Below are 13,035 nucleotides of genomic sequence, written 5' to 3' on the forward strand. Positions count from 1 at the left end.
TAATTAAATTTGATTTATTTCTTTCAAAAAAAGAAGCGATTTCACTCACATCCTTAGTAGAGGAAAACCCGCTAAAATAAATAATCAAACTCCAAAATCAGCACAAATATACCACAGTAAAGTTCCATGGTAAATTTCATTCAAGACACTTTAAGGAAGAGAGTAACATTCTTTATTAACCCTCCACTTTTTCACCAACTTTCTGCAGAACACATTTAGCTTGATTAATCAGTTGATCGATACGTTCTTTTTGAGCTGTGGTAGCAGCTGTTTTACGCTTTGGCTGAAGTTCATTTATGATGGCATAACATCCGGCAACATTGTGAAGGACTTGAATATAACGATCACCAGTGCTAATGATAAATCGAGATTCGGGGTCAAAAATGAGTGCTGAAATATCACCTGAAAATTTCAATATGATAGAATAATGTTTCAATTATTATTATTATTATATAATATTATATATATATATATATATATATATATATATATATATATATATATATATATATATATATATATATATATATATATATATATATATATATATATATATACAGGCAGAAAGTTAGATAAAATGATAGGAAATAATTACAGTAAGATAGATAAGATACATATAATGATGAATAGACAAGTATTCTGAATACCTAACTATACATCGAAGTATTGTATTTAGATGGATAGATTTATTTACTTAGCCCAGAAGCCCCATGTGCCATGGCCATAAACCTAACACAAATTAACAAAAGTTAAGCGAAAAAGTAACAATAAAATATACTATTAACGTTGATAATAATATTACATAACAAACATCATAATATATATATATACATATATATATATATATATATATATATATATATATATATATATATATATATATATATATATATATATATATATATATATATATATATATATATATATATACATAAGATGATGCACATTATTGTGAAATTGCATCATCTAGAAAGAAATTCTAGGCTAATTACAAATTAGATTGTTTGAAAAATTACCAATGCTCGTTTTTTACCAAAACTTTTAGGCATCATTTTTCTTCACTTTTGAATTTTTATTTAACCATCAATTTTTATATTTTTGAAAGGCTTGCAACCTATTTCTGTAAAAAATATTTGGCAACTGAAACGGCAACGGCTGTAGAGGCGAGTTAGACTGAAACAGCCTGCACCTCGTCCCAAGCACAAGTAAGTAAATGATTATGAATAAATTGAATCGGATAGCTACGAACCGAACCAAGAGTTAGGGTTTACTGATCACTTACATAAAATGGTGCTACCAGCACAGTACTAGGGAACAATTTTAATATTTAAAATATTTATTTCTTTCTAATTAGCCTAAAATTTCCCAAAATTAGCCTAAAATTGTCTTCATTTTTGATAGACTAGAAACTTGTAGGGGATGTAGACAGCGCCAGGTCTGAAGATTGCGATTTTTTTTTGCAAATATGAAGAGGACATGGTTCTACAGATTTGTGGTGCCTGAAATGGGGCACAAATTTGTTTCTTTCGATTGACTTAAATCTGCCTGCCTGTATCTAAATTCACGAATATAAAATTTCAAATAAAATATCTGATCTCTAAAAACATCAGAAGCAGTTCCCTAGTTGAAAGAAATGGTTCTTTTTTTGATTACTCCACGAGTGTCATATATATATATATATATATATATATATATATATATATATATATATATATATATATATATATATATATATATATATATATATATATACAGGCAGAAAGTTAGATAAAATGATAGGAAATAGTTACTGTAAGATGGACCAGATCAAACAGTTCTTGGTAACGAACTGTAGTAAGGAGCGACCCGGCTAAATAGTAACCAAAACTCTTAAAAACGGAATTTTGATACCAATAGCTACATCAAAAGAATCGCATTTTAATGCTGATTTTAAACATTTAATTTTCATCAAGTTTAGTCTTACCCATCAAAAGTAATGAACCTGTGAAAATTTGCCTTATTTTAGAAAATAGGGGGAAACACCCCCTAAAAGTCATAGAATCTTAACAAAAATCACACCATCAGATTCAGCGTATCAGAGAACCCTCCTATCTACAAAAATGTGGAATTTTGTATTTTTTTTTGCCAGAAGGCAGATCACGGATGCGTGTTTATTTGTTTTTTTTTTTTTTCCAGGGGTGTACTGAAAGAAACTTGGCAGTAATGAACATCAACTAATAAAGCATTATCATGTAAAGTCAAATAATTCGCTGTAACTAACTGTAAGGTGTGACGCGGCTCAGTAGTAACCAAAACGCTAAGAAAAAGAGTCTTAATAATAATCTATACATAAAAAAATTTTTTACTTATTCAAAATATATAAAATTATTCAAGTTTAATGTTACCCAGCAAAAGTTTCAAACCTGAGGAAATTTGTGGGAGTTTTGAAAAAGAAGAAACAATACAAAAGAAAAACAGTTCAAAACAGGGATGAAATTTTTTATTAACAGTGAACAGACATAAAATTTAATTTGGTATTGGAGGCCGTAGCATTTACCATAAGTACATATAAATATAACTATATAACTATATAATGTAATATATAACTATAACTATATATGCTATGTAACTATAAATATATGATATATAACTATAACTATAACACATAAATATAAGTACAATATTTCGGCAGGTCGAGATTTTCGTAGTTGTCAAATCAGTATTTTCTTTTTCTTTACTCATTAGTTTTGTGAATTTTCTTCTTCTTCTGCCCATTATTATTATTAATAATGTTATTATTAATTTTACTCTTGTGATTTATTTAGTTTAAAAAATGAACCACCAAAAATATTGCAGGGGTTGTCCAGCCTCCCTGGGCCAAACTTGACGGCTCTCCCAACCTTATAAGCTGGCTGTTAAACTTTGAGGGGCCACAAGTAGGTTACTACAATGCTCTTTCGAAAGAAATGGATAATGCCAGAAAGGAAAAGATTAGCTAGGGATTTAAAACTGTTGTACAAACAACAAAGACCTTTTTTTATTGTTCGAGATTTTTCCATATGCTACCCTTAAACTCGTACTGCTTTCAAACAGTCCGTGGTAACGAACCGTAGTAAGGAGCGACCCGGCTCAATAGTAACCGAAACTCTAAAAAATAAAATTTTGGTACCAATACCTACATCAAAAGTATGGCATTTTTATGCTGATTTTAAATATATAAGTTTCATCAAGTTTAATCATACCCATCAAAAGTTACGAGCCTGGGAAAATTTGCCTTATTTTAGAAAATAGGGGGAAACACCCCCTAAAAGTCATAGAATCTTAACGAAAATCACACCATCAGATTCAGCGTATCAGAGAACTCTTCTGTAGAAGTTTCAATCTCCTATCTACAAACACATGGAATTTTGTATTTTTTGCCAGAAGACAGATTACAGATGCGTTTTTTTTTCCGGGGGTGATCGTATCGACCCAGTGGTCCTAGAATGTCACGAGAGGGGTCATTCTAAGAGAAATTAAACGTTCTAGTGGCCTTTCTAAGTGACCAAAAAATTGGAGGGCACCTAGGCCCCCTACCACACTTATTTTTCACAGTCAGATTAAATTTTAAGATGGCCATTTTGTTCAGCATAGTCGAAAAACCTAATATATATATATATATATATATATATATATATATATATATATATATATATATATATATATATATATATATATATATATATATATACATATATATATATATATATATATATATATATATATATATATATATATATATATATATATATATGTCTTTCGGGACAACTGAATCTCCCGCAGTCTCCGGGGAAGGGGCTGCAAGTTACAAACTTTGACCATTGTTTACATATAATAATGGTTATTGGGAATTGTTTTTAGGGGGACTTTTCGCGTTGAGGAGGGGGGAGGGTTTACGTGGGAGGATCTTTCCATGGAGGAATTTATCATGAGGGAAGAGAATTTCCATGAAGAGGGCAAGGGCGCAGGATTTTCTAGCATCCTTTGAAAATAAAACAATGTGAAAATTAATAAAAAAAAAGTTTTTTCAGCTGGAAGTAATGAGCAGCATTAAGACCTAAAATAAACAGAAATTATTAAGTATATAAGGAGGTTCGTCTCCTCCACAATACCTCGTTCTTACGCTATTTTTTTTTTATTGCTTTGAAAAGTAGAGTTGAGAGAAAGAGTAAAACTTTAGCTTAAAGAGTTAGGCGTCTAGGAGGGGACAACCCCTTTCATATACGGAATAATTTAAGTTCGTTTGGAGTTTTAATTTTGCTCCTTACTGTTTTTTTTTATTTAATATTCATCAGGATTGAACATGCACATGAAAGAGAGCAACCGAACCAAATTCGCTGCAAATTTAACGAAATGGAGCAAGATAGAGGTGAGTATAATAAGTCCAGTTCGAAGTGTCTGAATTTGTCAGGCAAAATATCGATGTGACATATATTTTTTAACGTCGTAACATTCCAAGTTGCAATTTTCATATTCTTTAGAATATGAAATTATTGAAATTATTAATTGAATTATTAATTAAATTATTAACTGAAATTATTTTGGCCTCAGGAACAGCAATGGTCTCAGAACCATTGCAGGATGAAGACAAGTACATCTTCTCAAGTCGACACCAATACGTTTGAGCCGGCTTGAAACGGACAACAAGAAGTCCCTGGGATCTCCACTTGAATGGAGGCTTTTGTGCAATCCTGGGCCCATCTTAGTCACAAAATTGTTTTCAGCACTTGGCGATGCTCTTCTATCAACAAGAGTCGAAATCCTGCACAGACAATATCAATCCTATTACCTCCAACTCATTTTGTATTCATGGCTCAAATATTAGGCTATTATGGGGAGGAAACCCATAGTATATAAATTAGATAGGAAGAGATTTTTCAGACCGAAAACGCCTATCAGAACAGCCCAACCCGAAGAACATATCTAGTTATCAGAATCCAGTAAAAATGCTGTGTCATTTACTAGGCTATAGTTTGCTCGAGGGGGACCACTCCTCAGGTGGGAATAGAGTTGACCGCAACGTTTCCAATATTGTGGGTAACCTCAAAAGAGTCGAGACAGCCTTTTGTAGAGGCTGTTGTTCATATATTTGGATCCTACACCCTGGCGCAGTTGTCCTCCTACAGAGGATTCTCCCATGACGGTGTTCTGTTTCACCATGCAAATTAACACATTGCTGGGTGGTTTCAACCACTAGGGAGGTTTCAAAGTATAGTTCATACAGACAATAATTGTTGTTTGAAGAAATTTTACATTAAAAAAAGATTTTAAAACGATTCATACTGGGCGTCATTTCACAGGAGTCTAAGCGCGGAGTGTTTGCAAGAAAACACGCATGGAAAGGATTTTTTTTCAACTACACAAGAATATTATAAAAACGGAATATGGTAAGAGATTCGTATTTTTAACAAAAATCTCAGTGAAACATAGGAAGTATTTTGGATGAGAGTGGAAGAAATTTTGTGGTTGTTATACCAAAAGATCGTATTTACGTCACACTTCTGGGATAATTGCCAAAATGCGTTTGTGAAACTCTTCTCAAGTAGAGGACCACTACAGCATTGTAGGTAACAATCTCCTTTTTTAACCCATCATAAATTTGTTTATATATTTTTTTTTTCAATTTTAGGATTTGTACAGAAATCTGAGGGGGGAGGGGGTTAGACCCGGTAACTTAAGTTTGTTTTAGTTTTTGTTCTATTTTGCTGAGAACAACTATGGTCCATATACCGAAATATTTGCTGATGTTTTATGTCAATCACTGTCTTTGAAAAAAAGTCCCCAACGGTAAAGAAATCCTTATCAGTGTTTTTTAACCTGGCAAAACAAGTGAAGAAATTTCTGGTGACATCCAATTTCAGGTATAGATGGGGTTCTATAAGCATCTCATATCTCAATCAACAAAGATTCTTTTCAGCAAAGATTCAACAAAGAACAAGGATTCTTTTGTCAAATCTGCATAAAAAGTGTTGATTGAATTATTCAACTTCAGATTAATTATTATTAGATGAATTATTCAACTTCAACAATTATTCAACTTTAGATTAATTATTATTGATTATTAATAGATGAATTATTCAACTTCAACAATTAATCAACTTTAGATTGAAATATTTAATTTTTTTGCAACTAAATTATTCAAAATACAAAAAAAAACGATTCTATGACTCAAATGTCTGCCTTTCAATCAGAAAGACCTAGCCTTACCTCAAGAAAATGAGGAATCTTCACTGAAAGCTCTCAAAAATACCTCTTAATATGGTTTTTCACTTCAATCCAAACACTTCTAGGGTAATTACCCCAGTGTGTTTGTACAGCTGTTCTCAATTAGAGGACCAGTAAGGAAATGCAAGTCCAACCACAATTTGTTCCTTTTTATCACAGCTTATATACCAATATACAGTTATGAAAACTCGGTTTACTTTTGGGACACAGTGCGCGGTAGCAATGCTAGTGGCTGGAGACAGGAAACTGGTAATGGTATCTAATTGGTAACAGGAAACTGGTATTGGTATCTAAGCTGTGTATGCAACAAAACAAAATTACGTTCCCGCCTATGGCGTTGTAGTACGATCTACGCGTCGGATCACGGGCTTGGAGGAGGCGCCAAGTTCAGAGCTCAGTACCAAAAGCTTCTCATGGGCAAGATAGGAGTTCTCATAACTGTATATTGGTATCTAAGCTGTGCTTCTTATCTATGTTGCTTTGCTGATCGTGAATCTGAGAACAGCTGATGCATGATCATACTTAATATTTAGTACTTTTAAAGAGGCATTCAAACGTACAAATGAACCCTCTCCCAATAATCTAGTACGATTGAATCGATAACCTTGCCAAATAAGCAAACAAATATCCGTGACTGTTTTTCTCGCGAAAATTGTACAATTTCGCTTCTTTGTAAGCCTCAAAAGCCTGTTTTAGGATTTTCATGCATGTCGAATTTGATTGTGCAAATTATAGTTTTAAATATAGTTAATTTCTTTTCTGAAATTATGAATTCAATCTTATCCTAATACTTTTTGCAGGTAAACTTAAAATTAACAGATTTTGCATGGAAAAGTATATTCTTCGATGTATATATCGCAATCAAAACTTCGTTTACTAGAGTTATAGTTTGTAATTACATGAGCTGCTCTTTAATTAAAGTTCGTTAAATATGAAACTTCTGGATATTTAGGGCCGTTGTTTACCCTTTACTCAGTTTCAGCTGTTGCTGTAACCATGAGGAGAATTTCACGCTTCTCAACTATTGCTTGTGTTAAAATCTTCACAATTGAAACTACGATATATCGATAATATTCATAGAAAAATTAGACCTTTTAAGTATGTTCAAGGGGGAGGGGGAGATCTTAAATGTTAAATTTTTGAAATACTACTTTTAAACTTTACCAGAGAGAGGGGAACTTTGGACAAATCTTTTTTATGAGAATTCCCCTTCCTCTCCTGTTCAAGGAAGCATATGATCATCTATATCGCAAAATGGAAAACAGACTCAGCACAGACTTTGTCCAGATGTGTTCCTCAAAATGCAGGGAGGTGAGGGAGTAGCTACATAACAATCTAAACCACAACTATTATATAATTTTCTATCATGCAAAATAATAGAAAACGATACTAAATGGTATTGAGAATATGTGTTTAACGTAGTGAATAAGTTACGTTTTCGTTAATTTTTTGGAAAAATTCCTGTCTACAACCAAGAAAGTATCCAAGATTGGTTGTTCAAGGGGGCGGGTTTATTACAAAAAACTGAAAAATAAAGCATAAAAAATTATTTATATGCATTTTGTTACGCTTTTAAGAGTCGGACAAAATTTCGAGAGGTGGGGTTCAAACCTTGTACCCCACCCCCAGGATATGGCCCTGTCTGGAAGAGGTGAATCTCCTCATCTTCTTATTTTGCTTTACAAAAATCCTTAATGGTCCGGTTCGACGCTTGTAAAAACTGACGAGAAAAATCGATCAGTAAGAGGTGAAAAGTTTTAAAACGGTAGGTGCAACATTTTCCCTAAAAAGTATGATCAGCCCACTTATTCAGCCCGAGTCTCGAAGTCAAGTATATTTCCTGCTAAGTACTCTCCCTTTTCGTGTTAGTTTTACACGGAGCATTACTTGTATTGGATAAAAACTGATGGTTCTGGGTAAGAACCATCAAATCTTTAACTTTCGCATGCTCAACCGCTGAGATCCTTTCCACTTTCAATAATACTTGAAAGTATTGAAAGCCACACGAAAAAATTCCTAGCCACAAAACCGATCGGTTTTTCCATAGTAGGCTACCGATCAGTTTTTGAGCGTCTCCCCGTGCATCTGAACCGGCTACGTATCCTTTAAAATTCCCGTGAATACCCAGAGTCGTTCCTAGGGTTGGTGGCACCCAGGGAGAAATTAATTACAACATTTCGCCCCTGACTCAAATTTAAGCAAAAAATCCAAATCTAAATAAAACATCAGATAAAAATGGACATTCCCCCAGCCATGCCGTCCAGGGTAGCTGAGCCAGTAGCCTCCAACCTCCCGTTTGAACGGCTCTGTGCATACCTAAAATAGCTCGCTGTGCTATGAGTAAACATTTTCTATAAGGTTTCTTACATCTCTGGATAACCTTAACTTGGCATTTCAGCCACGTTTTATAAATACTTATGCAATAAAAAAAAAATACTTAATCAGAATACAATATGACCTTGTCGTACGACATCGAGTTATGCAATCCATATTTAACAGTAAATGACTGTGCACTAATGAGGTTAATTACATGACTGAATGATTATTAAAGGCAAAGCACGTAGACAAACAAATCTATAAATGGATAGTGCCAGTGGCTTAGAAAAAGGGGGTGGCTTAGAATCAAGTAATTAGGATCAGCCAAGCACATAGACGAGAAGTTTTTTTTCGGGAGAATTTTCGGCGAGGATTAAATTATCCGGGAAATTTTCTGAGGGGGGTTATTTTCCATGTGACGAATTGTTCGTAAGAGGAAAGAATTTTTCATGGAGGGGAGCTGGATTTCCCGGCATTATTTGAAAAATGACTAGAAATAATATATTTTTTTTAACTGAAAGTAAAGTTGAAAATTGTCGGAGATCCGATTGTTGGAGAAAACTGTTGGATATACTGGAATGAAATATTCAAAAACTGACCATGCAGCTAAGCAGAAAAGCTAGTCTCTACACAATAAATATTGATGGAGATAACATGAGTGCTAATTCTTACAGTCCCTATCATTACACTCTGGATTGGGCAGACTCACAAAACTTATTCGAGGCTCAGAGGTTCATTGCCTTTAACAAAAATACGAAAAAAAAAAATCAGCAGTGGAGATAAGAAGACTTATATTTAATCCCGTAACGCAGTAATGAGGACACTCCCAGTCATTATCCATTGCGTAGTGAAGAGGGAAGGGAATAATACTTTGTGTCTTAATCTTACCATATATTTTTCCATCTGCCGAATACTGTATGCTCTAACCATGGTCTCCAGCTAAACATCCAATTCATGAAGTGTTTCAAACCAGTATCTAATCCTGGCCGGCCATTCGATGCTTCCTTGTCTCTTACAGTTAACAATTTCTTTGTTGATGCAAAGGGGCTAGGGTGTTTGAACTCTCCTCGGCCGCCCCAAAATGTTTTTTGTTTGACTCGTAAAAACGTAACAAAATGGATATAAAACAATTTTAGATGCGTCTTTTAAAGTTTGTTCCCCCCCCCCCAAAAAAAACTCCCCAAATACAAACCCTGGATGCGGCTCTGCTCACTATGAAACTTCGTGATATTGATATTTACGATAATTTTTTTTTATTTAAACCCACATATACAGACTAGCTGACGTGACTAAAACCAGTTCAAATGTTTGTACATTTGTACATACAAAACTCATACACATTATTTAACTTCTCCAATTTCCAGAAAATTGCAAAAAGGTGCACTCAGTGTTTGCGTCCCTCCATGGGTATGGCTCTGGTGTTCCAGAGCCATACAGATCGTGGTATAAAATCGAGTACTGAACTTTGCGACACACCGAAAGTAGAGCTACGGTTGTAATGCTGCCAATGACAGCAAACCAGCGCTTGAGTTGTTATCTTGGCAGCGTTAGGGGAGGTTGAGACAGAATGATTGCTTCAAGGCTCGGGTACGTCGTGGGAGTTCTGCCATTATGAAAAGATATAGTAAAATCTCCTTCACATTTTTTTGTCCTCCCCACCCCTAGATTTCGAAAAAACGATTTTGGGGGTATTTTGATTGATAAATGCCTTTTTTCAATAGTTTTCTTTAAAGACTGTTATCAAAAGTTTTATTTTGTCTTTTTTTATTTTCACTCAAAAAATAATTTAAAACAGATTTATTTCTTTTAAATGATAGACGCAAAAGAGGGATTTAATTTTGGACAAGTAGTTTAATTTTGGACTAGTATTATCTAAAAAAAATATCTGTTTCGGAGGAAAAGTGTGAAACAAAACAGCCCAAAGAGGACCAAGTTGCTTTCGAATGTGGCTAATCACAGAGCTTCGCTCCAACAATATTGCGTAGGATAAGTAATCGCTTCTAGAGCCTTACTTTCTTTAATAATTAGTCAAACCCACACAACAAGCCAAAGAAGGAATGGGAAAAATACTTACGTACCCTTCAGCAGTATGCTGAAGGGTACAAAATTGCTCTAATATGCACAAAAAACGCTCTTTTTTTCCTTTAGCAATTTTAATAAATAAATAACCATTCATTTCAACAATTTGACAGGTAATTTTGCATCCGTTTTGGATAAAATCTCTGTAGATCGTAAAATTTTCCGAAATCTGGTTATGTCAGTTTTACCAATGTTGTAAAACCGATTTTGACTCCAGTCTGAAATGCTAACTCTCGTGTCCAGAATACGGCCGCGTTTCAGACACAATTAATTAACCTCGACGTAACTGACAAAATATCTAACAAAGGGCAAAATGAAATCGATCTTATAGGCCCTTTTTTGCTTACCATTGTGAACATCTGGAGTTCCGTGATTGGCCCCAGTTACCGTGTCGTAATTGTAAATCTTGGTTCCATGGCTGATGGCAATAGAGCGGGCATCAGGAGACAGTGCAACTTGAGTAGGAAGATCAGCAAAAGGCCACTCGCCTGTCTTTAGAAGATAAGGCTCTTGTCCTTTTTCATATTCAACTAAAATTTAATATGATATACTTAGTCGCAAAAAAAATCGTGAAAATTCAGAATTGTTTAATTACTCTGAGCTAAAAACTTTCAGGTACTTGTCTGTTAAATGAAACACAGCAAAGAAGTGAAGTTAGGTTTATCCTAACGAAATATACACAAATAGAATTAAGTACATATTATAGAAGGTAATCTTGGACTCCGATTTCAAAACCTCGTGCAGAAGAAATTGATCATGAACCTTATACTATCTCAAAGTGACGTAGAATAATACTCTATTTTGAATTCGTTAAGAATTTTGTAAGCCCAGGGTAGCAGAGTGAGTTGGTCTCTGCTTGACAATACAAAATCCTGGCTTGATCCCAGCTGCTGCAAGGCTGGACGACCGGCTTACTAGATGCCCCTTCAAAAAGACCCGCCAAGATTTAAGTACATATTATAGAAGAAAATCTTGGACTCTGATTTCAAAACCTCGTGCAGAAGAAATTGATCATGAACCTTATACTATCTCAAAGTGAAGTAGAATAATACTCTATTTTGAATTCGTTAAGAATTTTGTAAGCCCAGGGTAGCAGAGTGAGTTGGTCTCTGCTTGACAATACAAAATCCTGGCTTGATCCCAGCTGCTGCAAGGCTGGACGACCGGCTTACTAGATGCCCCTTCAAAAAGACCCGCCAAGATTTAAGTACATATTATAGAAGGAAATCTTGGACTCTGATTTCAAAACCTCGTGCAGAAGATATTGATCATGAACCTTATATTATCTCAAAGTGACGTAGAATAATACTCTATTTTGAATTCGTTAAGAATTTTGTAAGCCAAGGGTAGCAGAGTGAGTTGGTCTCTGCTTGACAATACAAAATCCTGGCTTGATCCCAGCTGCTGCAAGGCTGGACGACCGGCTTACTAGATGCCCCTTCAAAAAGACCCGCCAAGATTTAACTACATATTATAGAAGGAAATCTTGGACTCTGATTTCAAAACCTCGTGCAGAAGAAATTGATCATGAACCTTATACTATCTCAAAGTGACGTAGAATAATACTCTATTTTGAATTCGTCAAGAATTTTGTAAGCCCAGGGTAGCAGAGTGAGTTGGTCTCTGCTTGACAATACAAAATCCTGGCTTGATCCCAGCTGCTGCAAGGCTGGACGACCGGCTTACTAGATGCCCCTTCAAAAAGACCCGCCAAGATTTAACTACATATTATAGAAGGAAATCTTGGACTCTGATTTCAAAACCTCGTGCAGAAGAAATTGATCATGAACCTTATACTATCTCAACGTGACGTAGAATAATACTAAATTTTGAATTCGTTAAGAATTTTGTAAGCCCAGGGTAGCAGAGTGAGTTGGTCTCTGCTTGACAATGCAAAATCCTGGCTTGATCCCAGCTGCTGCAAGGCTGGACGACCGGCTTACTAGATGCCCCTTCAAAAAGACCCGCCAAGATTTAAGTACATATTATAGAAGGAAATCTTGGACTCTGATTTCAAAACCTCGTGCAGAAGAAATTGATCATGAACCTTATACTATCTCAAAGTGACGTAGAATAATACTCTATTTTGAATTCGTTAAGAATTTTGTAAGCCCAGGGTAGCAGAGTGAGTTGGTCTCTGCTTGACAATGCAAAATCCTGGCTTGATCCCAGCTGCTGCAAGGCTGGACGACCGGCTTACTAGATGCCCCTTCAAAAAGACCCGCCAAGATTTAAGTACATATTATAGAAGGAAATCTTGGACTCTGATTTCAAAACCTCGTGCAGAAGAAATTGATCATGAACCTTATACTATCTCAAAGTGAAGTAGAATAATACTCTATTTTGAATTCGTTAAGAATTTTGTAAGCCCAGGGTAGCAGAGTGAGTTGGTCTCTG

At 34.8% G+C, this 13,035-nt stretch overlaps 1 protein-coding gene across 1 annotated transcript in view; it reads right to left on the reverse strand.

Annotated features, from left to right (window-relative positions):
• Nucleotides 1–13,035, reverse strand: part of LOC136034042 (transducin beta-like protein 2) — a 118,288-nt gene continuing 105,253 nt past the window's right edge. The window contains exons 6-7 of the mRNA XM_065715118.1: nucleotides 10,986–11,168; nucleotides 1–402 (exon numbers count right to left, since the gene is read on the reverse strand). Of these exons, the coding sequence (XP_065571190.1) occupies nucleotides 176–402; nucleotides 10,986–11,168 (410 nt within the window). The 3' untranslated portion in view covers nucleotides 1–175. The remainder of the gene's footprint in view (nucleotides 403–10,985; nucleotides 11,169–13,035) is intronic.

The sequence above is a fragment of the Artemia franciscana genome, chromosome 12, assembly GCF_032884065.1.
Source record: "Artemia franciscana chromosome 12, ASM3288406v1, whole genome shotgun sequence".
Lineage (NCBI taxonomy): Eukaryota > Metazoa > Arthropoda > Branchiopoda > Anostraca > Artemiidae > Artemia > Artemia franciscana.